The sequence below is a fragment of the Cucurbita pepo genome, chromosome 16, assembly GCF_057944985.1.
Source record: "Cucurbita pepo subsp. pepo isolate OVF chromosome 16, ASM5794498v1, whole genome shotgun sequence".
NCBI classification, from domain to species: Eukaryota; Viridiplantae; Streptophyta; class Magnoliopsida; order Cucurbitales; family Cucurbitaceae; genus Cucurbita; species Cucurbita pepo.
The window spans coordinates 13,398,896-13,425,195 of NC_141813.1; the positions used below are offsets into that span (position 1 = coordinate 13,398,896).

Genomic DNA, 26,300 nt, shown 5'->3' on the forward strand with positions numbered 1-26,300 from the left:
CTTGTGGTGATGATGAACGCGGTGTTCGAATCAAGAAACAGTAATCAGGAAAATGCCATAATCATAAACGTGTTTCGATCTGCGAGCGAAACGTGTTAGGCATTTGAAAATATTCGCAGAATCCAAAAACTTATCTAAAAAAGTAACGACGGATAATTTAAATTTTAACATTTTTTTTTTTTTATATAATTACTTTCAAAACTATAATTCCTCTTTTACAATTACTTTTTAGAAGATTGACTAAGCGGGCAGTGAAGTGAAGTTCTTGAAGCGGAAATGGGAGACCGATGCTTTCCAAACTCGATGCCCGACTTCGTACCAGAAACTGCAGCTGCTGTAGAATCAATTCTCTCGACGCCTTACCCAATTATCTTGGAGCGCTTCAAACGGGCGGCTTTGGACCTTAAAGAAGCTGTAATCCTCTTGTTGTTTTGCGTGTCGCTTTGATTTGGGTGGTTTTTTTTTAATGCCCACAAGGTGTTTGTGTTAATGTTTCAGATAGTTTTGGAGACATGGGGAGTAACTGGGCAACGAGTGCGAGATTTCACTCTCTATTCTGGGGCTCTTGGAACGGCTTTCTTGCTGTTGAAAGCTCATGAGGTCACTTCCAACCATATTGATCTTAGTCTCTGTGCTCAAATTCTTAAGGCCTGCGATCAAGCATCTTCCATGTCCACGTAATATTTTTGCCATTTTCTCCCTTCTCCTTTCACTTTCATTTTTTATATGAAGATATTAGTTTCCCAGAAGATGACTAAGCTGTAATTGTTTATGCCATGGACAAAAACATGTATTAATGTGACATCCCATATATGATGGAGGAGAACGAAGCATTCTTTAGAAAGGTGTGGAAACCTTTTCTTAGCATACACGTTTTAAAAACTTCAAGGGAGAGCCCGAAAGGAAATTCTCAAAAGGATAATATCTATTAGCAATAAGCTTGGGCTATTATGAATGGTATCAGAGCGAGGAGGCTAAGCCTCGAAGGGGTGGACATGAGGCGGTGTGCTAGCAAAGATGCTGGGTCTCAAAGGGGTGGATTGAGGGGTCCCACATCAATTAGAGAAGAGAACAAGTGTTGGTGAGGACGCTGGGCCCTAAAGAGGGGGTGGATTGTGAGATCCTACCTCGGTTGGGGAGGAGAACGAAACATTATTTACAAGGGTGGAGAAACCTTTACCTAGCAGATGTGTTTTAAAAACCTTGTGAGAAAGTCCCTTCCCTCCCTCCTTCTCTCACTTCGGAAAGATTTAGCAGCATTTCCACGATATCGTTATGATCAATTAATGGGACTTGGCCGGAAAGTGTTCTTGCCTCTATCATTAGCTCGGGTAGTCTTAGTTTCTGGTGTTTCAGTCACCTTTCAATGGCTCCCTTAATTATGTGCGAGGAATTTCCCTCGTCGAGTAATGGGAAGCTGTTACACTCTCACCGTATAGTTTTGACTTCTTTATTTTGTGGAATGGTGATAGGGATGTGACTTTCATTTGTGGGCGTGCGGGTGTCTGCGCTATTGGAGCTGTGGCAGCAAAGCGTGCTGGTGATGAGCAGTTGCTCTGCTACTATCTAGGCCAATTCAATGAGGTAAAGAGAATCATCATCCCTACAAAAGTTTTTGATGTCTAGCTTTTAATTTGAAGGGTTTTCTGGATTGCAACAGATTAAGCTGCCAAGGAATCTCCCGGATGAGTTGCTATATGGAAAAGTGGGTTTCTTGTGGGCGTGTCTATATCTAAACAAACACATCGGCGAAGGAACAATCGCGTCAGTTCACACTGTAAGTAAGATTGGCTACCATGATCAACCTGAGCTCATCTTAGTCAATTATATATGACTTTTCACATTTGAAATTCTGCAAAACAATTGTTTAGAGGGCAATTGTAGAGGAAATCATCCAGCGAGGGAGGGCGCTGGCGAAGGGAGGAGCATCACCATTGATGTTCGAGTGGTACGGTGAGAGGTATTGGGGTGGTGCACATGGACTTGCAGGGATTCTGCATATCCTGATGGACATGGAGCTGAAGCCCGATGAGATTCAAGATGTGAAAGGCACTCTTAGGTATTATTAGAAATCATGACTCTGACAGTGGTATGATATTGTCCACTTTGCTTTGGTTTCTCCAAAAGGTCTCATACTAACGAAAATAGTATTCCTTACTTATAAACTCTTGATCTTCCACTAAATTAGTCAACGTGGGATTCCCTTCTAACAATCCTCAACAGGTACATGATTCGAAATCGTTTCCCCAGTGGAAACTACCCTTCAAGTGAAGAAGACAGGGGCCGAGATATACTCGTGCATTGGTGTCATGGTGCTCCTGGAGTCGCCCTCACGCTTGTTAAAGCAGCAAAGGTGTTTGGAGAAGAAGAGTTCGTGCAAGCGGCTGTGGATGCAGGAGAGGTAGTGTGGAGGCGTGGGCTGCTTAAACGAGTTGGGATATGTCATGGCGTAAGTGGGAATTCATATGTGTTTCTGTCACTCTACCAACTGACAGGGAAGGTGGAGTACTTGTACAAGGCCAAAGCCTTTGCTTGTTTTCTCCTTGACAGAGCTCACAGGCTGATTGCAGAGGGAGAAATGCATGGAGGCGATAGCCGCTACTCTTTGTTTGAAGGAGTTGGAGGGATGGCTTATCTTTTTCTGGACATGATCGAGCCCTCCATGGCCAAGTTTCCAGGATATGATCTCTGAGGAGGGATGTAAGTATTTTGATCTGTAAAATAAATAAATTTCCTATCTTTTTCTTTGTTTCATATTCCACTCGATGTACTGCTGCAGAACCCAATCATGGCGATGTATGATCTTGAAAAAGGTAGCTAAGGCGTATATGATTTGTAAGAAGAACCTGGGTTCTGTTATCGAGCTATTTACTCAATGACTGCAATTTATAGCTTATGATAGATCGGAACTTCTTTCAATTATTTCTCTAATGAATCAAATTTCCACCATGAATAAGGAATCTGCGTTTCTGTTAACCTTTCTACTAGAACCATATCTGCTGAAAACTGGCTATCGCTTACAACAAATTCATTAAAACTTTCGCAAACAAAGTTTAAGGGTTTCTTTGCAGTTTCACAAGCAGATGTTTCTGGATTACTCAAAAGTTCTCAAGTCAAATTCTAGCCTATATGCTTGAGATTGGTGCATTTAAGCCAATCCAACAAGCTTCTCACTGATCTCCCACAGCTTACGGGCCTTTTCTTCGTCACTGGCTTCTTGGGATAGCTGGTTTTGGAATGAGGCCGAGTTCTTGTTCCAGCTCCAATAGACACCTGATTGTTCCAGGCTTGAATCACATACAACCTGAAGTCAAAGATTCAATTTCCCTTTATCTTAATAACTAGTTAATTTATTAGTAGTTTAGTTTTTCAGGACATGGCTGACCTGTGCAAGTCTTTTCCCGGCTTCTTCTTCAGATACATAGCCCTTGGTGATGTACTTCTGGAAGGGTGGAAATAAAATTCTAAACAGAGGAATGTGCTCTCTAAACAACCCTGTTGTGGCAATGCAGCCAGGGTAGAGGGAAGCAAAAGTTATTCCCGTTTCTTCATGATATCTCCTGTGGAGCTCTTGCATGGTGAGCATGTTGCATACTTTGCTATCCTTGTAGGCCTTTGCTCCATCAAATTCTCCTCCATCTATCATGGTCGAGCTGTTCAGGCCATTCAAACCACTTGCTAGCCCTCTCAGATCACCCAGGTTTGCTTTTGGGGGCACATTCCCAGCCAATGTGTTTGTGTTTCCTGGAACCAAACTTAAAAAAGTTGCTTAGAAAATCATTCATTCTCTTGTTCTAGAACTCAAAACTAATGCTCTCAATTAGTACCCGTGATGGAGCCTACAATTATAACACGCTTGGATGTATAATCTGATTGCTTTATGTCATCTAGCAGCAGGCGTGTGAGGAGGAAGTGACCAAGGTGATTAGTCCCAACACTGAGTTCAAAGCCTTCAGCGGTGAAACTTGGCTCCTTTGCTGTTGGCAAGTAGACAGCAGCATTGCATACAAGCACATCAAGAGGCATACCCGACCTGCGGAAGCTATCCACAAATTGCCTTACACTGTCAAGCGAGGCAAGGTCTAAATGCATAACAGTATAGTTTTCCTTGGCTATGCCTGCTGATTTTGCTGCCATTTGAGCTTTAAGGAAGTTCCTGCATGCCATAATTACATGCCATTTTCCTGTTTCAGCTAGAGCCTTGGCCGTGGCTAGACCCAGTCCCGAGGAAGCTCCTGTAATGATAACATTTCCTTTCCTCAAGGTCTTGTTTCCTTCCAAAGGCGCCTGGTTGATTTCTGAAATTGTTGCAGTCTGGGCTCTAATGGCTCCATCAGGTAATCTTCCTTGCTACATGTTCATGGATAGATAATTTATATTGCAAACATTTCCACTACCAAATTCTAACCAGAAAATTGAAAAATGGGCATATTTACCTTATTTCTCAACCTGAGAGATTTGGATTTAACTTCAAAATGTTCTGAAAATGGAAGTCCTGAAAGTCCAGTATTCTTCAGAACAACAGTACCAGCTGCATACACCTCTTTGTGGATGGAAATCGTGGGAGAAAAGGAGGCTGCTTGTAGAGCCATGGCAGGCAAAGATTGCTCCTGCTGCAAAGATGGTGTCTGTTTTCTTATCGAGATTGCTCCTGCTGCTTGCCACGTTCGCCTCCCTGGTCCAATCAGGTTCGTCACTGGAATCCCCTTTAGCTATACATCGTCTAGACCATTCCAGTAAGTATGGGCTATTTATGTGGAGGTCCAGCTAGCTAAGGTTGGGTCCAACCTGTGCATGTTGGGCCTATAATGGAATGGGCAACAATATTACCTTATCTTCCACCATAGTAACCTTAAAGAATCACAACCTCCACTCTCTTATAATATCGTCTATTTTAAGCATAAACGCTCACAGTTTTGATTTTGATTTTTCTAAAAGGTCTCATACCAATTAAAAAGTATTTCTTGCTCATAAACTCAGGAACATTCTCTTAATTAGCCAACGTGGGACTTTCTCCCAACTATCCTATCATTATAGAAAGGATTATAGAAAGGAAAAATGGAGTGCGGTAATGATATTAAATAATTGTGTGTGGTGCACGGTTAAAATCACTATTGGCTTTGGTTAGAAGGTAATTAACTGGGATTAGAAATGATGGAGGTTAATTTATCTACGTTATATATGAAATGTGGGTAACACTTTCGGTCCTTTATTTGGAGCTGCACACTGCATTCATTATTATCACTGCCGATCTCTCATGTGTTTTGGTAATCAGCCAGGACGATTCTTTTCTTATCTTGGCGTCGCAGATAAGAAATGAAATGGACATCACTTTACCCTCTAGGCCGGCTGCTGGGGTCCATTCTTTCTCGTAACTATTCTTACTCTCTCTCTCTGTTTTTCTTTTGCTTTGCTTTCTTGTTAATTTGGAATTTGGGAGATTATTGTTGTAACCCCGGGATCGAAACCTAGCTTTGATACCATTTATAACAGCCTAAGTTCACCACAAATATTGTTCGCTTTGACCCGTTACGTATCGCTGTCGGCCTCTCGGTTTTAAAAGACGCATTTTAAAACCGCGAGGCTAAGGACGATACGTAACGAGCCAAAACAGATAATATCTACTCGCTATTACAATTGTTTTTGTTATTTATCTTTTTCTTTCTTTCTTTTTGTTCTTACCTTGTTATTGTTTCTACCCATTTCTCATATAATATACAAGAAATTTCCCTTCTTGGATTACTTTTTTCTCCACTAAAGTTTGGTCATATTATGTCATCCATGTTCATAATCAGGTAATTGTGATATTCACCAACAGTGAGGACTAAATTGCAGGATAATGAAACGTAATTTTGAAGGGTTGCTTAATTTAAGTATAATTTTGAAGCTTTTTGCTGTGCTTGGACATTATCTTAGTTTTAGTTTTTAGTTCTGGTTGCATTTGAACTTATCATATTCGCTGTTGATGGAGCAAAATCTGTGTACATAGAAAGAAATGATATATATATATAGTGTAATAATTATTATATTACAGTATGGTGGGAAGCTAAAAGTTGGTGTCAAATATGAAAATAGAATGTGCTTCCATGCCATCCTCTTGGCCGAAAAACAGAGCCCCTGATGGATGATGGACCCAATGAAAGAGGAGATCACCAAACTGTCTCCTGCTCGCTGGCCCGTGCTGAAATTAAACAGAGCAATACAGTGGAAAACAGACCACAGAACATAAAGCAAAAGCCAAAAGATCAATGGAACAAAACAAAAAAAAAAAAAAAGAATTCTAAACCAGAACATGCTTGTGGGTGATAGTGATAGTCTCTCTAGAATCTCGTGCCTGATACTAACAATAGGAACCAAGAAAAAGAACTGGCCCACGAGTGCACTGCCTGCACTGATTTGATGCCCTCCCCACAAGATTTGGCGCAAAAGGCAGCCTTTTTGGTTTAATCTTCATCCTTGTGAAAGAAGGGCTTCATGGGGCAGGATGAGGAAGAAGGAGAAACTGGGGGTCTCTGAAGATCAGAGCCATATGAAGGCTGTGGCTGCAGCAGCAGATTATTGGTGGTGTCCAAGTCGTCCCACACAGGGCTACCAGGGCCCCAACCGGCTGGCATCGCGTTTAACCAAGCCTCTGCTATTTCTCTCCAAACCATTTCCTGTGAGTTTGAAACACCCTCTGCCTCTTGTATGTTGTCCTCTGTCACAGCCTCATTATTGGACTCTAATTCTATGTCATTGTCTAGATCCTGTTGAGGAGCCTGCGAGGCTTCTTCTTCTTCTTCTTCTTCTTTATTATCTTTATTTAGAAACAGCTCTGGAAAATTAAGCCTTGCATTCGCTCCTCTCAACTTGAAAGCCTCACGATCGTAGGCCAAGGCAGCGTCTTCAGCAGTGTCGAATGTGCCAAGCCAGAGACGATTCCTGTTTCGAGGAAGACGAATCTCAGCTACCCATTTCCCCCAATGTCTCTGCCTCACTCCTCTGTATAGCTTCGTGGTATTTAAAGCCCGCACTTGAGGTCTAATCCCTGCTGCCCTTGTGTTTAAATTAAGAGACTCATTCCAGTGCTGAAGAAATTGCTGATGTTGTTGTTGTTGCTGTTGAAACGATGCAAACTCTCCCATGAAGTAGGGTGGATAGCCAAAGCCAAATCCATGTTGGGTCGAAGCGATCGGCGTCAATTGCGGCCGGACTGACGGGCGGTGATGAACCACAGGCGCTACAGGCGCTACAGGCTCTACAAGCTCTGTTTTGGATTGATGAGGGAATTGGGATGGTTGGAAAGGAAAAGGAAAGAGAGGTGTTGCAGAAGAAGAGGAAGCGTGAGAAACAGAGGAGGGTGGATTGAAGAAAGGAAATGAAGGATGAGAAATTGGGTGATGATTTTGAGGGTCAGGGATGTTGTTAAAAGGCCGCCGCAGCTTCCCCTGTCGCCGGCGAACATGATCATGATCGGTATCTTTACCTTCATCCATAGCTTGAGTTGGATTGGAGAGTCCACGTGGGGTTGGGGGGATTGATCGAGAGATGAAGAAGAAAGTGAAGAGAGGATGGGCTTATAAATAGGAGGAGAAGAGGAAGAGGGTTTTTTGAATCGGAACTCTCTGCCTTTGAACCCATGGCCATGCTTGGCCCCACGAATCCAACCAGCATCTTCCATGATCTCTCTCTCTCTCTCTCTGGTTTCTTTAGCTTAAACTTCAAACCATGGCACCATTAAAAGGAAAAAGTACCGAGAGTTTGAGCCAATAATAAACACTTACTTTGAATTGTTGTTCTTAGTGTCTTCCACGTTTTGGAAATATTTGCTACCATTTTTGGAATATACATCTTCCTTCTGCTCTGCTCCCCACTGTGGACCGACTTTTCAGTTCTCGAATATACGAAAACGTGTCATTCAACCCTTTTAAAGTCATTTCAAACATGCTCTAAATTTTAATCGTCCGATATCATATGCGTGAAACACTTCTCTCTAGCGGGAATCTCTTTCTTTGTTAAAGGGAGGGGGACAGGCTTCCCTACGGTAGTCCCGCCTCTAAAAATTGGTTTTGAGCTATTGTTCTCTTGTTGGGTCGTTAGTTGAGTTTTGTACTTCCCGTTTTAGTTCATCTTAGTATTCATGTCAAGATTATGATTTATAAAAATATCATAAATTAAAAAATAAAATAGAAGTTTATGCTTATTAATATGAAGCAGCGAAGGGGTTTGCTTTCGGTGGAAGTGTGGGAAGAAGAATAGAAGAAGAAGAAGAAGGAATTGGAGATCTTTTGTGGTGGTCAAAAAAGTCAAAGAACCATACAAAAGTCGGTGACGAAACGGACACGTGTCATGCTTGTAGATCTGGTCCTCTCAATCATTTTGTCTCAGTCAACACTTCATTATTCACCTTTTTTCCAAATATAATTAATAATTAAATAAATATCTAAACTCTCTTCACCTTATAACTTCCTTTGTGAATTTAAATTATGATAATACTTCGTCATGTCTTCAAACTATTATTTAAATAAAAAATAAAAATCAATAATTAATTACCGTCATTCGCTCATCTGGGTTATATGTCAAGCCTTACTTGGTTAGGAATCATGAACTTCTACAAACTCTCGACCTCGTACCTATGAAAATAGTGTTACTTATAAACTCATGATGTTCTTCATAATTAGTCAATGTGTGACTACTGCTTTCAATAATTCTCAATAGAAACGAATGAAAAACATTAATAGAGGTTGTGACGAAAAACAACCGCTCAAACTAGTTAGTTTAGAGTCAAGGGTTGGTGTCCTTTTGGTGGGAACATAGTCACCAACTCTTGTTTTGTTAGGGGCAATGTTTTTTCTACCCAAATGACAAGGAACGATGCATGAATTTGACTAAGTTAAGGATGGAATAATCATCAAATTTGCCGACGGTTGTTCCCATAATTGCATGCCATTATCTTTAGCTCTACACTTCCAATTACACACACAAAGTGGTAAGGTCGGTGGCTTTGTGTTGAGTGCTCAAAAGACTTTGGAAACTACATTTTACCATTCCATTTCCAAGCTTAATCATCAATTGGGCTCGGATCAACCACATTGGGTAAATACTCGATCTTCATGTGATGTCCCACATTGGTTAGGGAGGAGAACAAATCACCCCTTTACAAAGGTGTGGAAACCTTCCCTTAGTAGACGCGTTTTAAAGCCTTGAGGAAAAGTCCAAAGAGGACAATATCTACTAGCGGTGGGAAGTTATACTTCAGTAGCAGAGGTTTGGGGTCGAAGGGGCGCTTTATTTATGTTAACCAGACTTAATTCGTCATTTAATTGTCAAAGATTATAATAATCACTAACTAATTTAAGTAGAAACAAGGTGGGAATATTGTTAAGCTCATTAATTTTAATAAAATAAAATCTAAAAAACATAATTAGCTATTGAAATTTAAAAATGTGTCTTTTGAGAGAACTGGCCCTAAACTAAGGGCAATCTAAAATTAGGGGAGGAGTTTGGGCTTCCTAGGCTTACATACCATTTTGGGCCGCTTTGGCTCCTTAGGCCCAGCTCTTTAATGGCTTTTGGACCAAACCATTTGAATTCCACCTGGCTTTTGTATTTGGGCTTTCGGCCCATTTAATAAACTTGTGGGCTTATTTGATCTTAGACCCAATTGAATGAAAATAAATATATGCGTAATGGGTAGGAATAACTGAGTGACTCACCATTTAAACAAAAAGCAACTGTAATGTCTCTTTTTTTTTAATGTCCCATCAATTTATTCTTTAAACGTGTCTTAAAATCCATTAAAGCACCCATTAAAAGTATTTTATTTTATTTTTTTATTTTATTTGTAAATACTAAGTATGAAATGGAATTTAAAACCGACAATTGGGAAACTAAGATAGGATTGTGATTGGGATGATGGACCCACCAAGCTTCTACCATCGGACGCCCCAGAAACAGACAAGCGGCAGAATCACGGTGCCACCGCCCATCCTTGTCTTCGTCCCTGTCACCTATTTCATAAAAGTAAATTTTTGTTATTTATTTTCGAAGATTTGATATAAATATATATATATATAAATTTTAATATTACAATACAGACTATAATTTAAATATAATAGTATGATATTGTTCACTCTGAGCAAGTCTTTTGTTCGACATTTGAGGATTCTACTGACACGACTAAGTTTAAGACATAACTCTGATACCATGTTAGATGAATACGACTCTCCACGATAATATAATATTGTCCACTCTGAGCATAAAGTCTCATCGAATAACATTTATCAATATATTAATGAAAATGTTTCAATGGTTTTGTTTAAAACATTATTAAAGTTTAATAGGAAACTGTTTTTTTTTTTCTTTTTTCTTTTTTTTTTTATAATAAAGATTTGGAAAACTAGCCTTTTAGTTTTAGAAAGAGGTATATATTCGAAGGAATGCTCGGGTTGGCTTGAATGATTCGCCGTTGGCTTACCTTTCTCGCTCTCTCCGCGCGGTTTTCTTTGAAGTTCTCTTGAATCTCCCGGAAGTTCTGTTATCATGCTTTTGGAAGAAGGAGACGAAGATCGGAAGTTGTATTCCTGTAAAACTCTGAACGTGAATTCAAGTTCGCTCTGTAATCGTTCGAATCAGGTAGGCTATTCTCGCTCCGGTCATTATATTCCTCGTGAATGTTCTAAAGCTCAAATGTGCCTTCAAAAGATTTTGTATATAATTTCGTCTGTTCCTCGCCAAGAATCGTGTGCGGATTCGCAAATCGGAAAATTAGACCTCGATAGGAACGTAAGCGGTGGAGGAGGGTTTCGTACTGATTTTAATCTGAGATTTGGCGCGTTTACGGAGGAAGAAGACCAGGAATCAGTGGCTTTTGTGGAGAATCGCGAAGGCGGCGGTGGAAGTGGTTCGGTAGATGCGGTGCCTGTTGTTGGTTCCGCAACAGAGAAGTGCTCGGTCGGCGACGGCGAGAACGCGAAATGCTCTGAGACTGAGAAATATGAAGTCGAAGAACACGCGATAGAAATTCCAGAGCGTTCGCAGATCGCCGAATTTTACACTCAAAGAGGCGATACTGAAAACGAAAGCGAAAAGACAGTCGAAGAAGAAGAAGGTAAAGAGGTTAAACCCACGGGGAGTTCCGTTGATCGAAGCGACGTCAAAGCCGAAACAGTGCCGTTTAGAGGAGCGAAATGCCAGAGCGGTGGCGATTGTCTAGGTTTGCTCATCGAAGCGGCGAGACTGATATTTGGAGACATTGGTGAGAACGAATTCGACACTGAGTCAACTCAAGAAGACAACGAGTCTAACAGCGAGTTAGACATCAAAGATCCGAGTCAACTCGAGAAAGTAATTTCTGAATCGCATTCAAGCGAGCCAAAGAGGAAGCTCGAAGGAAATTGGATGGTGATGAATTTAGTGAGAGATATCGACGACAGGTCTCCATTGGTGAGGTCAAAGAGAGGAAGAAGCCAGGTCTTGCCATGTCGTTATAAAGACTCAGTTCTGGAGCCATGGCGATCCCAACCATTGTCGAGCAAGGTCAAGGTCTCAAGAAGACAACGGCGATCGAGGTTCCGCACGTAGATCGGTAAACATTGATAATCTTTTACATCTTGATTAGCAACAAGTAATTTTCCCATCTGTGGATTATGTATATAACCGCAAGTCCACAACCACCAAGTAATTATAAACATAATGCAAAGTGTATTGTTGCTTTTTTTCTGGTTGGTGCTGAAATTACTTCTGCAAACATGGCAGAAGCTGAAACTGCAGAGGACACGAGAAGACAGAGAGAGGATCCACCATTAATGGCGACTGTACAGTGCAGAGTAAGAACGCAGAACTGATTTCAAAAGGTGGGTTTCATTTTAATAATGTGTTCTTCTCGATTCCCTCTTTTTTACTCTCTTTTTGTGGAGAAGATGGAGATAATGATGAATGGTAGCGTGTTAAAAATCAAAAGTTGTCTTGTTAGGCTTCACTTCATGCGTCTCAAGTCCTAGGAAACATAAATCATCTCTCTCCCAATCGTCAAAATGGGAAACAAATGTCAAACCTTGTTTGTAATCTATTTAGATCAAACATTGAACAAATCTTAACTTTATAATGGATATTTTAGCCCTAAATTGTGTAGCAAAGCTGGAAATTTGTTATACTCTTTTATATTCTATATTCTTTTTGGGGTCACATGAACTGCTGTCTTTCTTCGAAATGGTTTGTTATTGTCCACCTTAGAACCAACTGTTTCGTGGGAATCTTAGACATTTAGAGATGCCCGATCATCTTAGGATGCCCTCCTCAAACATGGGTTTTCAAGATCTTCATGTTGAGAGCATCTTCTTGCTTTTATTTTTGTTCTTCCTTTTTCTTCTATATATATATATATTACTTTTATTTTATAGCTCAATTTGTTTTCAATTTATTTATTTTGATTTTTCAATGTTTAAAAAAAAAAAAAAACAAATTGATATCATTTCTCTTAAATTTTGTCTATTTTGATAGTGTATAAATATAATTCATTAAAATAAATACTATAATTGTCTTATTTTGAACTAAATATGTTTAAAATTAATATTTAATGTTATATCTTTTATGAAAAAAAAAAAAAAACTTTCAAACAATATAAAGTACTACGTCATAACTTGAAATAGTACTGCTTAAATTTACACAAAACTTAATGGGCCTTAACTTCCAGAAGGCCCAATTCGATATATTCGATTGCGCTAAACAGGCCAGCTGCTACAGGCTGATGGCTAATACAGTAATATGGAAAATAAATTTTGTAAAAATAATTATTATAAAAATAGTAAACTTGGTGTGATGTGGTTTATCTAAATTTGGGTTAATCAATTATAAAATGATTCAACAATTAATCATCTTTCGATAACAGTATATTGATATTATATTGATATTGATGCATGTACAAACAATGATTTGACTCTCCCTATTATACAAGTTGCATTGATGTTTGGCTCTAACTCTGTGTGTACCAACAAGAGTTCACCCACCAATAAATATTGTTTGCTTCGTCAGTCTTACGATTTGGCTCTAATCCTGTGTGTACCAATAAGAGTTCACCCACCAATAGATATTGTCAGTCTCACGATTTGGCTCTGATCTTGTTTGTACCAACAGGAGTTCACTATTAGTAGATATTGTCTGCTTCGTCAGTCTCACAATTTGGCTCTGTCTCTGATCTTGTTTGTACCAACAGGAGTTCACCACCTGTAGATATTGTCTGCTTCCTCAGCCTCATTATTTGGCTCTAATCTTGTTTGTACCAACAGGAGTTCTCCACCCTTGGTCAGCCTCATGATTTTAAAAAGCCCATATTATAGAAGTTTTTACACTCTAATAAATGATGGTTAGTCCATCTCCAACCAACGTGCCAGATAATTGTGTATAATTCAGCACTGGACCCTCACAGGGAGATTTTTTTTAATGTGAATTTTTAAATCTATTTGAGTTTTTTTTTTTTTTTTTTTTTTTTTTTTTTTTTTTTTTTTTTTCGTCGTCTTCAGAGTGTATCAAGAACAGTGACTTGGGATTTATGGATGGCGATAATATTCACAGCCATACAATATATAATGAACTGATTAGTTGAAGAAGAAGAAAGAAATAGAGAAAGGAGTAGCGCGAAATAACACCGCGCAGAAAACGTCTCCAATGTTCTCTTTCAGTCTGACCCCTACAGTCCACCACTCGCATCTCCTCCTCCATAGAAGTTCCGGCAGATCTCCGCCTAGAATTCTGATTAGTTCCTTCACTGTTCGATCGTCTTCCAGTCTTCAGGAGGTCGAGAAGTTTTCAGAATCATCGGCTGACCGCAAAGACCTCAGTTCGGAGCTCTACGCTTCGGTTCCGCTGCCTCCTATTAAGACTGCGAAGAGAGTGGTTCTGGTAAGGCATGGACAGAGCACGTGGAATGCTGAAGGTAGAATTCAAGGAAGCTCCAATTTCTCTGTTCTCACTAAGAAAGGGGAAGCTCAGGCAGAGACCTCTCGCCAAATGCTCTTTGACGATGCATTTGATGTCTGCTTCAGCAGGTTTCCTGTCTTTTTCAATTCTATTTGGATTCATTATCAAGCAGTGGCAACTTTCGGGAGTGATTTCATCGATATCGAAACATATTTTGTTCAGCACATGTTTGTGTCTGTTGCATGAATTTACCTTATATTGGTTCATTACCTAAAAATTGGCATTGTCTAGACCTGGAATTGCTCGATAGCGAACAGATACGGTTGATTATGCACACTAATGGATATTAAGGAAAATTGTAGCAATTTTAACTCATTGTTTTGCTTAACGGAGATGAATTACGCTTCCAGCCCCCTAGTGCGATCAAAGAGGACTGCAGAAATTATATGGGGTGATCGTGAGGAGGTGATACTTACAGATTCAGAACTAAGGGAAATTGATTTATATTCATTTCAAGTAAGTTCCGTGTCACAACCTTCCAAAGGGAGGTTTTCCTTTTAGTTTTTCATTTGATGGATTGATTAGTCTAAAAATTGATAGTTAATCTTATCGATGTTCTCCTCACTCTTGTTATGATTGCTGCGGTTGGGTGGACTCAGGGTCTACTCAAGCACGAAGGGAAGGAAAAATTTGGTGCCGCTTATCGTCAATGGCAGGTAGATGCTGCAAATTTTAACATTGATGGCCACTATCCAGTGAGGGAGTTGTGGACGCGTGCTCGAAATTGTTGGAATAGAATTCTTGCTCACGAGAGCAGATCTGTCCTAGTGGTTGCTCACAATGCTGTCAATCAGGCTCTTGTTGCCACAGCTATTGGTATTCGACCATCTTTCCGAAGGTTCAAATTTATTTTTTCATTAACGATTTGAATGTGTTCAGTGTAACTGTTACCTAAATCAGGACTGGGAGCTGAGTACTTCAGGGTTTTACTTCAGAGCAACTGTGGTGTTAGCGTTCTTGATTTTACTCCCCAACCTGAGGGTGGATCTCCAATTATTTGTTTAAACCGTTTAAATCAGGTATATCAATTATGTATGTTATAAAAAAATGTTGAACTTGCCATTTTCTTATTATTTTCTCAGTCTTCGTTCTTACTCATTTAAATATTCCTTAACGACGCTTTATTTGCATTATTTTCCATAATTTTTTTTTGGCAGTAGTTTATTTCTAGGCCAACAATTAATAATTAGTAGATTATATTATTCTGTTCTTGTGTGGCATTCCTCTGCTTCCAACTATATTGAGCGAGTTCAAACTGCTTAAAATTGTTTTCCAAGATTATTCATTTACAACTATCTGGAAACGTCTTCACCATACAATAGCTGTTGTCTGCTTTCTTGGCCTTAAGTTTAATCAATTGTAAACTAGCTTATTTAAGGGGCCATGATCTTTTCATTGATGCAGACCCCAAACTCACCTGTAGCTTCCAGTAGTTCTGGAGGCAGAAAAACAACAAAAAGGATCATACTTGTTTGCCATGGAGTTTCCGAGGATAATAGGGTATGGTACTTTACTGACGACACTGTGTTATCACTTTTCACCTTATAAATTGTGTTTGCCAAGTGTAGGTTCACTACATAGCATAGTTAATCCAAAATGTTGAAATTAACTGATGGAACGTGCAATATTGTCTCTCTGATTCAGCTGTCACAATCTTGCAGGCCAGTTCTTCCTTCCTGGAGGATAAGCCAATGAACGTTCTTGGGACTATACAGGTAGAGCATCCGTACAATTACCCTAGATAGGTTTTGATCTCATATTATTGTTTTTTCTGGATGCACGACAGTCCCAGAAAGTTGCAGAACTCCTTCTTGATCTAAAAGTGAGCGCTGTAATAAGCAGTCCCAAGAAAGCTTGTGTAGAGACGGCTGTAGCAGTTTCCAGAGTACGCTTATACTATCATTCATGGTTCCTGCTTATATGCCTTTCACGGTTTCTGAATCACCACATTTTACCAATGTTTTCTCATTTCTTCCTTTCTTCATTTTCCTTGGGAGGTTGCAGACAGTTTGAACAATGCCAAATCAGAACTATGACGCGGATAGAACTCAAATAAAAGATAATGAAATTACAATACACTCCCTCAAGTATTCGAGTTACTTGGAACTTTCCATTCTTGAGATGTCACTCGAGCCTAAACCACTAAACAATTGCCTAACCAAATTCCATAACAACTTCCTATATAATTACCAAAATAAGCTTTCTACTCTTAACAATATTCTTCTCTAATGGCATTCCTATCAGACGCATTTAACATTATATTAGTAAACCGAACAGGATGGTGCAAGACCTTTTAGACAGTGGAGAGGAACAAATTGATGAAAAAACGTAGAAACTGGACCTCTCATTAGATTACGATCTATTTTTCATACTCCCTTGGTATTTTAGTTTTCCACTATTTTATATTGAAAATGGAGTTAAGTTGTCTCCTCCCCGTTGAACAGGATATCCTTCAAGAATATTTTGGTTGGGTTAAGCTGTAGTATGTATTAGGAGCACCATAGTACAAATCCTGGAGTAATTACTATTAATTACTGTGGCAACATACTCTTCAAATGCTCTTCTTCTTTGCATTTTCTATCCCCATGAATTCTTGAGTTTATTTTCAAAACCTTGGTCAATTTTCTTATCACCTGACAATTTAGAAGCTATGTTCTCTTGAGAAGGTAAAAAGTCTTTTATTCTTTGGATGTGTTAAAGAAAAGCATAGGAACTCTTAAGTTCTCTTGAGAAGGTAAAAAGTCTCTTTTTATTAGACATGGCTGATTGGTTGTAGGTACAAGAAGCTGCAGATTGCTTGGGTGCTGATTGTGTGCCTCGCTATGTGGAGATGAAACAGACGAATAAACTTGATGTGGACAGTATTCCTGATCATTTCAAGCAGGCAAGATGTCTGGCCGTTGAATTTTAGAATAAAAGTAATACCTCAAGGTTGTGGACATGCCATGATTAGGTTGATGAAAATTTTGGTTATTTACCTTAGTATAAGTAGATGAATAAGTTGCTTATTGAAACAAATTTTGAAAAGCCCAACGTTTCAGTTATCTCGTTTGGGTTTTACTCAACTGAATGAATTTTAACTTGTGAATCGGATGACTATAAAAGGATTATATTGATTTCCTTGGATACACCATAGATGAACCTTAAACTTATAACTTTACTATTACTGTTCAATCCAATAAAATTTTCATTCTAACATTCTATGCTCTTCATTCCGTAGGATGTAGGCGACACCAATGTCTTTGAACCTGGCTGGTTAAACAAATTGAACGGTGGGGTGATTACAGAAGTGTGGAATCAGAGTGGTGAAGCCTGGAAGTCTCTGTTGAATGAGATGGATGATGAAAAGGAGCCGGAAAAGATTATTGTTGTGGTTGGTCATCCTGCCATTCTTTTAGGATTGGTTGGGCAGTGCCTAAATCTCACAAAAGATTGGATTGGATCATTTCATCTGGATGCTGGAAGCATTAGTGTGCTTGACTTCCCTGATGGGCCTAGTAGCAGGGGTGTTATCCGATGCATAAATTACACTGCTCATCTGGGGAGATGGTCAATTCCTATTACTAGGCCTACCGTGGACGATGAAGAGTTTTAACGGTAAACGCTGAAATCTAAAATTCACTTGTGCAGTATACCTAAAATACTCTTTGATTCAAAGAAAAGATAACATAGTTAGGACACAGCTGTCATTCTTATGCTGGCTTTTGAATGTGGCCTCTCTATAGAAGCTAAAGATTGTTTCAGAACGATCATATTTTCATTCTGTTCTCTTTCTGTTGTTGGGTAAGAAGTTTATTATAAAAAACTACTATCGAACACAGTCCGTGTTCAATGATAGAAAAAATTCTCTCCTCATTTTTTTTTCCTTATACCAGTGACAAATTACATTTGAAGAAAAAAAAATTGATGTAGGTGATGGACAGAAAACACCTAAAGGAACTCAACTTCGATAGAATTCGCCCGAACGGCATGTTGATGTTTGAAATTGCCACATGCAAGAAAACCTTGGGTTTGTTTGAGACAGAATCTTGAGGCTATCACAAAGAGATGTTGAAGATAAATAGAGTAAACAGTCAATAATCAAGTTCGTTGTTTTATAAGTTTGTCAGTTAAATATTATATTTTAATATTTTTGTTTGAATTGTATTTGTGTTGTACATTTTGGATCGGTTATTATAAACATCAGAAGTTATATAGTAAATGGTTGAGCTAGCCTAATTACTTGGGCCATGTATCCTCTTAACAATATTTTTATCTAGTTGGGCTGTCTACTTGGACCACAGGTTTCTCCTACCATTTGCATCTAATTGGGCTAGCTTCTTGGGTGATCTATCAAGCCGAGAAATGGGTATGTCCTATGCTATCAATTTCCGTGTCCGTATTCTCAAGTTCGACAATTTTACGCGCTGAAAATGGCATTTTTTTTAAACAGGAAAAGATGGCTTTCAAGTTCATCGATGGGTGGAGATTGACGCCTCTGCTCGTGCTGTGTGTGGCAGATCCAATCACAAAACATGGATCCAACGGTACACATCTATCCTAATGCAGCAAGTTTAAATTATGAAAAAAAAAAAAGGGATCATTTTGCCGGAAAACAAACGGTAGTACCATTTTAAATACTCATCGTGAAGGGATTTTACATATCCAACACAAAGAGGCAGTGGCTGATATTCAAGCTGTTGGAGCTGGCTTGGTACGAATAGCCGGGAAATCAAGCAGCACAATCTTGTCAATGGCTGCCGAGAAAGTTGCAGAGAATTCAACATGCTTGGGATGCCCGACAAACGCAGCGTGAGCTTCCTTGTTCTCGAATGTCATCAAGAAGGCGTGCGTGAAGCCCTGTGTAAGCATCTCTGGTCCCTCTATTTCCTGTCCCCTGTTTTCACCTTAAAACATTCATCTTTCTTCTTCCTTCCATGATAAATCATATGAAAAAAAATCATGTTTACCCTCTGATTAATTTTAACACATCTTGAAACTAAATTATAAAATTATCACAAAATTACATAAAACAAAACATTCTACATCATGTCATAAGATTGTCCATCCCAACCATAAAAATACTTAAAACTTTGGGTCCAACAAGAGCGGAGGTTTGTAACATTTTTATATATAATATTTCCATTTTAGAAATGTAGGTGAAAAGTTAGAGAGAGCCTTAGAATCTTTTTTTGTTTTTTTTTTGGGGTAGTATTTTAATCTGAGTACTAAGAGGTGCCATTATCCCTTCCTTCGCTTCACTCTTGGGTTCACACCAAGCTAAAAAGCATCCAACAAAACTGAAGAAACCAATACCCAAAGAATAGCTTTGAAATTTTAATATTTTAACAAAGGTGGGGAAGATTACCACTCGAAGGATTTGACAGCTTCGACTTCAGAGACGAGGTTCTCCATGCCTTTGAGAATCTCTTCTACCGCCGCTCCTTCCTTAAACTTTACGAGCACCAAATGCTTGAACTCTCCTCCCATGGCTGCTCCACCCTTGAACTCAGAGACCCCTCGCTCTTTATATGTATATATATATATAAACACACATCGAGACATTACGTTAGATTGGATGTCACTGTTTATGTGCACCGACACAGCTCACGTGCATTTCTTTTCTCTGCCGACTCAAATACTATAAAAGAATTCTTGTTCCCCATCTTCCTCGACAGCATCTCTTGCTCAATATCTGAAAAGGCACACCATCAGATAAGACTTAGACCCACGACTTCGACCTCCACTTGTTTGGATCTATTTTTTTAAGAGTATATCCTTTTTTATTTTTTTCGTCCAAACTGATTTTGGGTTCCGTATGTTATCGGCCTGCCTATCTGTTTGACATGATTGTTCATGGTGGAAACAAAACAGTTCTTCTAGGAAAATCATATGACTTCCTTGTAGCAATCGAGTCATGATACTGTTCAGTTTAGACAACTAGATTAGCAGTAACATGCTTCTGCTTATACCCGTTCAAACTCACTCATCCACTTATGGCTTGATATGATCAAACTGTTCCAAGATCACATGCTGTCACTTAAAACTCTAATCAATACCTTGTTCAGATTTTTTTTTTTTTTTTTTTTTTAACTGAGCTACACTTCTACTTGTATACATTTTTGAGTTCTTGGTATGGTCCTGTAGTTACATCTTGAATTCGTGTGCATTTGACCTGTCCACCATCGGTAACTATTTGATTTTTTGTTTTTTGAAAATTAAGCTTATAAACATTAGTTCGAGATTCTTTATTTTGTTAATTCTTTATTTTGTTATCTATTTTGTGTCCATATTTTTAAAATCCATGAAAAGATAACCCTTTTAAAGATTCGTTTTTTGTTTTTAGATTAGTAAAGAAGTTTAGAGGAAAACTCCACTTAAATAAAGCTTTAAAGTCTTATCTTTTTAGTCGTAAAAACTCCACTTAAATTTTAGAAACATTCTTAAAAAACAGATAGGGTTGGTCTATACTTCATATGTTATCTAGGCAATAATGTTCCCTAAGATTGAGTTGTTGGTATTTACTTATTTATCACTACTTGTATAAGAACTAAATTGATATGTCCCAAAAATACCGCCAGTAGAAAAAGAAAAGATGCGCCTCTAGATTAGTGGTAGTTTTAGATTCTTATTTCTTTTTCCTTAAGGAGAAAAAGAAAAACTCTTGGGGGGTGGATCCAATGTAAGGTAATACAGGCTAAAAGTTATTTGGGGCCATTATGGTTTTGGTAGCTCTGCTTTTGCACATGACTATTGACTGGGATACTGGGTCGACAGGTTTTCCTTTTGATTCACATTCACATGCCAAATTTTTTCCTTTCATTTTTTCCAATTTGTTGTTCTTTCAATTCAATTCAATTCCCTCCAACCTTTTCTCTCTGTCATTACCATGTGAGCATCCTTTTGTCCATTAACTTTATCTCAGTGGAAAATGTATTTTTCTGCTTATCTTTTAGAATCTGTATGAGGAGAAAATGATGAGCTAAGTTAAATATTCTCATCTGCTTTGGCCTCTCTGCCTTATATTATATTCCCCATACTATTCAACTTCAAAATCCAATTTAGGCTTTGCTTTGATAGATTTGAATAAAAAAATACATCTTATGAAGACAATCATATACATTTTCTTAAAAATACTTTTGTACACATTTTTTTTGGTTTGCTCTATATACAAACTGCCATTATAAATGTCTCAGTACTATATAACACTATGAACTGATAACTTTAAATTTGTATTTACTCCATGATTGTTCGACCATTTCCCGTAGCTACTGGCTATGGGTGGCAGTTGTTACTAAAGATCGGGTGGTGATAGTCATCGATAGGCAGTGACAGACGAACGTGGTTGCCAATGGTAGCTACATCATCTGGAATGAATGAAATCAATAGATTTCTCTTGCGAAGGTAATGTATGAATATTTTGGTCACGTTTATATTTATCATGAAATTTATGTAATTATTACTGTTGTTTACCCTAACTAAATTTTGATGAATTGAATGGTTTTTATGGGATTTAAGTATTTAGTACTTCAGTATGATATATATATATATATACTTTTTTTTTTTTTTTTTTTTTTTTTTTTTTGCATTTTGAGATATTGAGATCCGTGCATTATAGGGAGTCCCCAGTATTCTTATAACGTCAGATTCGTTGCAACTCCCAATAATTTGAATAATACATTGAATGTCTGATCACTACAAGCATGGCCTATCATTTGTTTTTTAAATTTACGAGTAAAGGTTCTAAAATTTTAACATAAATAGGTCTTTCTATTTAATAAATTCTTTTATTTTTAATTTTATATTTAATTAATCTTTGATATCTTCATATGTAGATTAAGTTATGATAAAATCAATATGAAATTTAATAGATTCATTGGAATATGTTTAAGTTAGGAACCAATTATTTATGGAGTGAAAGTATTTACAGTAAACAATGTGAACCACACATTTATATCTTATATTTTACTTGGTCTTATAGATTTACTCTTTATTCTTAAAATGTATCTGAACTTTTTTTTTTTTTTTTCATATAATTGTTGGGCTTGTGCTTGATCTTTTAACACTTCAGTTTTTTTTTTTTTTTCTTTCTTTTTTAGAGATTTTGAACTAAATTTGTAAATTAAGATGCACTTGAATTTGTGATTTTAAATTTAGGTTAGTTTCCTCTCAAATTTTCAGTTATGGGAAGAACCGGCGACGAATGAAGACGAACATTTTCGTAAACTCTCTTTGAGTTTTGCGAGAGTTTACAGCGGGAATCGCAGTCGAAGAAGTTTCGGTGGGAATTTTTGTTTGCCGATGCGAATTCAAAATCGAATTTAGGGTTGAAACATGTAAACGGGAATGATGGTGATAATTTGCGGACATTCCATATCAACATTGGGGCAACTACAGACAGTAACATAAACAGAGGGGTTTCTTCCAGAAGTTTTCGAATCGATGACTGTTGTGGCCGTTTGTCTTCATCTAATCAAGCGTCTTATCGGCACTCCAGTGCATCTAACGCCATTTTGGAACATGAATTTCATGGTTTATTGGAGTACAATCAAGCTCGTCGGAGGAACCATATTGAGCACTTCGACAATTTCATGGTCCCCTGTTCTTTCTCTCAGAAAATGCTTCGTATCCCGCAAGATGATATCTATCAAGTTGTAATGGATCCTGTTGTTGTGGGTAATTTGGAAGACACCCATCCAAGAGAACATTATGATTTATTCAAACAACCGTTCGTCATTGAAGGATCTGGAACTGGAAGTCAGGTGAAGGATGAAAGCGAAGCATATGTAAAGTTGTGCTTGGCTGAAGAAGATGGTTATAGGGGAAATTATGGATCATTAGTATCAAAACATGAACGAGATTTGAGCGACATTGATGAAGATGGTGGAAATTCAACAAAGCCTAATGTGTTTAGCAGAATCCAGTTTGCAAGTCGTGGAGCTGAACAGAGTGTTGTTCAAGATACTGCCATCAATTTAACTACTAGTCAACGCTTCTGACCACGAGTTCTTGGACTTCTTTTTTAAAATATATAGTATTCTCTATTCTGATGAGACTTTCTAGTTGGAGAGAGACTTTCGAGTTTGAGAGATTCAAGAGCAAAGCGAGCAAACCCACTTTATCGAGTTGGAGAGATTCAAGAGCAAAGCGAGCAAACCCACTTTATCGAGTTGGAGAGATTCAAGAGCAAAGCGAGCAAATCCACTTTATCGAGTTGGAGAGATTCAAGAGCAAAGCGAGCAAACCCACTTTATCGAGTTGGAGAGATTCAAGAGCAAAGCGAGCAAACCCACTTTATCGAGTTGGAGAGATTCAAGAGCAAAGCGAGCAAACCCACTTTATCGAGTTGGAGAGATTCAAGAGCAAAGCGAGCAAATCCACTTTATCGAGTTGGAGAGATTCAAGAGCAAACCCACTTTATCGAGTTGGAGAGATTCAAGAGCAAAGCGAGCAAATCCACTTTATCGAGTTGGAGAGATTCAAGAGCAAAGCGAGCAAACCCACTTTATCGAGTTGGAGAGATTCAAGAGCAAACCCACTTTATCGAGTTGGAGAGATTTAAGAGCAAACCCACTTTATCGAGTTGGAGAGATTTAAGAGCAAACCCACTTTATCGAGTTGGAGAGGTTTAAGAGAGAAGCAATAAGACCAATAAAAAGAGAAGCGAGAGGAGTACTCTTCGTAGCTAGCTCGAGGTTAGCCTAACACTACGAATGTATACATTGAAATAATTTCTAATATTATTACGGCTCACGTGCTTAGACTACAAAAGTTGATGCAAATTAAAAAAAATATATATATTTAATACGTTTCTAATCTAATTTTAAAATTATGAATTTATTAGACAGAAGATCAATATATATTAAGACATTTTCCTTTACAGTAAACTTACTTCTCTCTATCGAATATATTAGACAAAATTAAATTAAAAATTGAAAATTACAAACCTATTAGACATAAAATTAAATTTAAATTTTGACATAGGCTCTATAAAACTTGTGTACAAACATCTGAACTTCACAATAGACGGTAAGAAAAAGAACTATTCTGGATATGTTGCTCAAATCTTATTTGCACCAGCACACAGTTTCCCAAAAAGTGGGGAAAACGACAAGGAATCTGAGAATGATATTCAAATCAAATGGCAGCCGAGGTCTGCAACTAAGCAATTATTGGACAAACATTTCTTCAATAACAAAATTAACATAGGTCCAGAAGTTCAAAACCTCTATGAAATTAATAAGATGCTGAGAGACTGTGTCACCTCATTCTTTCTTCCCAATCCCATGAGACATGTTATAAATTCCTCGTCCCTGCGCGAAACGGGAGCAGACCCGCGTTATCCGTAATGTTATACAACTAGTTTCAAGTGTTTCATAATGGTTCAGAAAGTCTTCAACAATTAACTTACTATAAGATACAAGGATGAAGCTGCCAAAGCAATTGGGATGGCAACAGAGGTGACCTTATCCAATGGCCCTTTAAGATATGTGTGCTTCTGGATGCTCTGGAAATACTTTTGCCTTTCTATCAGTTTCTCACGCGGCCTAAACGGCTGTTCAGTCATCCTGCATGATAATTCAAATACAAAATAGGTGAAATTTGCAGATCTGTGCTTACATGTTTCATTTCTTTTGTATAACAAACAATCAAATCCAAGGACTCTGGAAAGTGTTTAATCTATCCATTCTAAAGCATTGGACAGTAACAGTATGAATAGAAAGTATCTGACAATAAATTTTCGAATGCATGATTATTAGCTTACGACTAGGGAATTGGTTGTGAGATCCTACATCAGTTGGAGAGGGGAACGAAGCATTCCTTATAAGGGTGTTGGTACCTCTCCCTAGCAGACCATTTTAAAATCTTAAGGGAAAACTCAAAGATAACAATATCTGCTAGCAGTGGGCTTTGAGCTATTACAAATGGTATTAGAGCAAGTCGCCGAGCGGTGTGCTAGTGGTGTGCCAGTGAGGATGCTGGCTCCCAAGAGGATAGATTGTGAGATCCCGCATTGGTGGAAGAGGAGAATAAAGCATTTCTTATTAAGGGTATGGAAACCTCTCTCTAGCAGACACGTTTTAAAACCTTGAGGGGAAGTCCGAAAGGAAGAGTCCAACAAAGACAATATCTGCTAGCGGTGGGCTTGGGCTGATACATTGATACATCTCTAGAAAACAGAAGAATATAAAAACTCAATCGCCTGCTATCTCGAAACAGTGGAATCCCCATCAGTCAGATGACATTGATTTCCAAATTTTAGCCTAAGGCTCAGTTCAGAGACCCATTACTCATTGGTCACAGAAGATCCATAGATAAAATGAACATCCCATGCACAGTTCTTAATCTTCTGCCGTCCATTCTCACACACACACACATCTGATTCACCAATTCAATAAATCCCATATATGATTATGAGTCGAGGAAACTAAACCCCTATCCCCAGTAGCTTCAGCTAGGCTAGCCCTATCTCAAAGATAAAAATGACAATCTCTCACTTCGAGCTGCTGAAGAATAAAGCAAGTCTCATTGCCACATTGTACGCAAGGAAATATGAACAAAAATTAAAATTACATGAAAATAAGTTGAATAACCATCAAACTGAACCCATCTCAAGATCGATGATTCAATGAGTAAATGGTATAGCGTATTTCAATCGAATAGGGAAACAGCATATAAATCTAAATCTCCGAAAACAGCTCACGAAATTGAAAACTAACATTACCTTTGACAAAACAAAACAAAATTCAAGGAGGAAAATTCATTTCAAGAAGACATACATAATCAACAACGACATTCGCGAAGCAGATTAACCAGAAAAAACAAATGGATGAAGCCATACAACAAAATCCTATATCAAACTATCAAAGCAGATCTATAAAACCTTAATCCTAAAGAAGAGATGGGAGAAGGGATTGAAACTCACATGAATTTGGAGGTTTCACCTTTCAGGAGAGCGAGAAATCGTTGATCCGAAGGGTGCCGCTGATGGGGGTGAATGACAGACGATGACTTCTTCTGCGATGCGAGAGGAAGAAGACGGTGTTGCCGTACTTTTTTTCCCTCTCGTTTATTTGTGGGCCTAAGATTCAGTTGTTGGGCTAGAATATGGGCCCAATTCTGTTTGAATATGGGCCCAATTCTGTTTGAATATGGGCCCAATTCGATAGACCAGATCGCAATGGGTTAGTTTTAAAATACTCATTAAAAATTTCAATAATCAAAAAGTAATTTTATATTCAAATTTTAATAAACACAAACCTTCCACATTTTTTAAATAAGTAAAAAAATTCTTATTTTTAATATTATATCCACTCGTTGGACCAACTAAAATAGATATAGTACAACTCGATCACAAGTGCCAT

General features: G+C 38.2%; 7 protein-coding genes and 1 pseudogene across 15 annotated transcripts; 4 read left to right on the forward strand and 4 right to left on the reverse strand.

The window, feature by feature from the left end:
- Positions 1 to 276: 276 nt before the first annotated feature.
- On the forward strand, positions 277 to 3,213 carry GCL2 (GCR2-like 2). Of its 3 annotated transcripts, none has more exons than XM_023656540.2 (7): positions 277 to 414; positions 499 to 677; positions 1,473 to 1,584; positions 1,661 to 1,777; positions 1,872 to 2,059; positions 2,224 to 2,700; positions 3,072 to 3,213. In XM_023656540.2, the coding sequence occupies exons 1-6, from the start codon at positions 277 to 279 to the stop codon at positions 2,690 to 2,692; spliced, it is 1,203 nt and encodes a 400-aa protein (XP_023512308.1). In that variant the 3' UTR covers positions 2,693 to 2,700; positions 3,072 to 3,213. The 3 variants fall into 3 exon arrangements, with proteins under 3 accessions (XP_023512308.1, XP_023512307.1, XP_023512306.1); XM_023656539.2 differs by lacking the exon at positions 3,072 to 3,213 and adding an exon at positions 2,780 to 2,901; XM_023656538.2 differs by lacking the exon at positions 3,072 to 3,213 and having other exon boundaries at positions 2,224 to 2,901.
- Positions 2,998 to 4,592, reverse strand: LOC111777100 (protochlorophyllide reductase). Its single transcript, XM_023656542.2, has 4 exons — positions 4,437 to 4,592; positions 3,828 to 4,350; positions 3,386 to 3,744; positions 2,998 to 3,304 (listed from the first exon to the last, which is right to left on the reverse strand). The coding sequence occupies exons 1-4, from the start codon at positions 4,590 to 4,592 to the stop codon at positions 3,149 to 3,151; spliced, it is 1,194 nt and encodes a 397-aa protein (XP_023512310.1). The 3' UTR covers positions 2,998 to 3,148.
- Positions 4,593 to 5,978: 1,386 nt separating this feature from the next.
- Positions 5,979 to 7,479, reverse strand: LOC111777102 (ethylene-responsive transcription factor ERF054). Its single transcript, XM_023656544.2, has one exon. The coding sequence runs from the start codon at positions 7,473 to 7,475 to the stop codon at positions 6,444 to 6,446; it is 1,032 nt and encodes a 343-aa protein (XP_023512312.1). The 5' UTR covers positions 7,476 to 7,479; the 3' UTR covers positions 5,979 to 6,443.
- A 2,936-nt stretch (positions 7,480 to 10,415) lies between these two features.
- Positions 10,416 to 12,116, forward strand: LOC111777109 (uncharacterized). Of its 2 annotated transcripts, none has more exons than XM_087118463.1 (2): positions 10,416 to 11,549; positions 11,737 to 12,116. In XM_087118463.1, exons 1-2 carry the CDS (start codon positions 10,522 to 10,524, stop codon positions 11,741 to 11,743), a joined length of 1,035 nt encoding a protein of 344 aa, XP_086974589.1. In that variant the 5' UTR covers positions 10,416 to 10,521; the 3' UTR covers positions 11,744 to 12,116. The 2 variants fall into 2 exon arrangements, with proteins under 2 accessions (XP_086974589.1, XP_023512320.2); XM_023656552.2 differs by having other exon boundaries at positions 10,417 to 11,566.
- A 1,420-nt stretch (positions 12,117 to 13,536) lies between these two features.
- Positions 13,537 to 21,487, forward strand: LOC111777108 (putative 2-carboxy-D-arabinitol-1-phosphatase). 5 transcript variants are annotated; one of them, XR_002812342.2, is made up of 14 exons: positions 13,537 to 14,024; positions 14,307 to 14,412; positions 14,556 to 14,772; positions 14,857 to 14,975; positions 15,361 to 15,456; positions 15,618 to 15,671; positions 15,743 to 15,841; positions 16,733 to 16,840; positions 17,177 to 17,553; positions 17,869 to 18,040; positions 18,216 to 18,304; positions 18,389 to 18,482; positions 18,588 to 18,799; positions 21,204 to 21,487. XR_002812342.2 is itself a non-coding variant. In XM_023656551.2 (10 exons), exons 1-9 carry the CDS (start codon positions 13,645 to 13,647, stop codon positions 17,549 to 17,551), a joined length of 1,554 nt encoding a protein of 517 aa, XP_023512319.2. In that variant the 5' UTR covers positions 13,537 to 13,644; the 3' UTR covers positions 17,552 to 17,553; positions 17,869 to 18,174. The 5 variants fall into 5 exon arrangements, 1 of the variants encoding a protein (XP_023512319.2); XR_002812343.2 differs by having other exon boundaries at positions 18,240 to 18,304; XR_015412108.1 differs by having other exon boundaries at positions 17,869 to 18,021.
- On the reverse strand, positions 18,539 to 19,463 carry LOC111777110 (stress-response A/B barrel domain-containing protein At5g22580-like). The gene is made up of 2 exons (XM_023656553.2): positions 19,304 to 19,463; positions 18,539 to 18,832 (listed from the first exon to the last, which is right to left on the reverse strand). Exons 1-2 carry the CDS (start codon positions 19,423 to 19,425, stop codon positions 18,628 to 18,630), a joined length of 327 nt encoding a protein of 108 aa, XP_023512321.1. The 5' UTR covers positions 19,426 to 19,463; the 3' UTR covers positions 18,539 to 18,627.
- On the forward strand, positions 20,655 to 23,688 carry LOC147789118 (uncharacterized; annotated as a pseudogene).
- A 290-nt stretch (positions 23,689 to 23,978) lies between these two features.
- Positions 23,979 to 26,020, reverse strand: LOC111776915 (uncharacterized). Of its 2 annotated transcripts, none has more exons than XM_023656326.2 (3): positions 25,862 to 26,020; positions 24,347 to 24,503; positions 23,979 to 24,248 (listed from the first exon to the last, which is right to left on the reverse strand). In XM_023656326.2, coding segments are annotated over exons 1-3 (207 nt in total). In that variant the 5' UTR covers positions 25,864 to 26,020; the 3' UTR covers positions 23,979 to 24,200. The 2 variants fall into 2 exon arrangements, with proteins under 2 accessions (XP_023512094.1, XP_086974590.1); XM_087118464.1 differs by having other exon boundaries at positions 25,881 to 25,990.
- Positions 26,021 to 26,300: the final 280 nt, after the last annotated feature.

What these genes read in the sequence shown, in the direction of transcription:
- GCL2 (XM_023656540.2), top strand. Translation starts at nt 277, where the DNA reads ATGGGAGACCGATGCTTTCCAAACTCGATGCCCGACTTCGTACCAGAA. An exon ending in ATCTAGGCCAATTCAATGAG is followed by an intron (nt 1,585 to 1,660) that starts GTAAAGAGAATC and finishes GGATTGCAACAG; the next exon opens with ATTAAGCTGCCAAGGAATCT. An exon ending in GATGTGAAAGGCACTCTTAG is followed by an intron (nt 2,060 to 2,223) that starts GTATTATTAGAA and finishes AATCCTCAACAG; the next exon opens with GTACATGATTCGAAATCGTT.
- LOC111777100 (XM_023656542.2), bottom strand. Translation starts at nt 4,592, where the DNA reads ATGGCTCTACAAGCAGCCTCCTTTTCTCCCACGATTTCCATCCACAAA. An exon ending in CTCTCAGGTTGAGAAATAAG is followed by an intron (nt 4,351 to 4,436) that starts GTAAATATGCCC and finishes ATGAACATGTAG; the next exon opens with CAAGGAAGATTACCTGATGG. An exon ending in CCGGGAAAAGACTTGCACAG is followed by an intron (nt 3,305 to 3,385) that starts GTCAGCCATGTC and finishes CTTTGACTTCAG; the next exon opens with GTTGTATGTGATTCAAGCCT.
- LOC111777102 (XM_023656544.2), bottom strand. Translation starts at nt 7,475, where the DNA reads ATGGATGAAGGTAAAGATACCGATCATGATCATGTTCGCCGGCGACAG.
- LOC111777109 (XM_023656552.2), top strand. Translation starts at nt 10,522, where the DNA reads ATGCTTTTGGAAGAAGGAGACGAAGATCGGAAGTTGTATTCCTGTAAA.
- LOC111777108 (XM_023656551.2), top strand. Translation starts at nt 13,645, where the DNA reads ATGTTCTCTTTCAGTCTGACCCCTACAGTCCACCACTCGCATCTCCTC. An exon ending in TTGATTTATATTCATTTCAA is followed by an intron (nt 14,413 to 14,555) that starts GTAAGTTCCGTG and finishes GGGTGGACTCAG; the next exon opens with GGTCTACTCAAGCACGAAGG. An exon ending in ACGTTCTTGGGACTATACAG is followed by an intron (nt 15,672 to 15,742) that starts GTAGAGCATCCG and finishes GATGCACGACAG; the next exon opens with TCCCAGAAAGTTGCAGAACT.
- LOC111777110 (XM_023656553.2), bottom strand. Translation starts at nt 19,425, where the DNA reads ATGGGAGGAGAGTTCAAGCATTTGGTGCTCGTAAAGTTTAAGGAAGGA. An exon ending in GCTGTCAAATCCTTCGAGTG is followed by an intron (nt 18,833 to 19,303) that starts GTAATCTTCCCC and finishes AGGTGAAAACAG; the next exon opens with GGGACAGGAAATAGAGGGAC.
- LOC111776915 (XM_023656326.2), bottom strand. An exon ending in CTTCATCCTTGTATCTTATA is followed by an intron (nt 24,249 to 24,346) that starts GTAAGTTAATTG and finishes CGTTTCGCGCAG; the next exon opens with GGACGAGGAATTTATAACAT.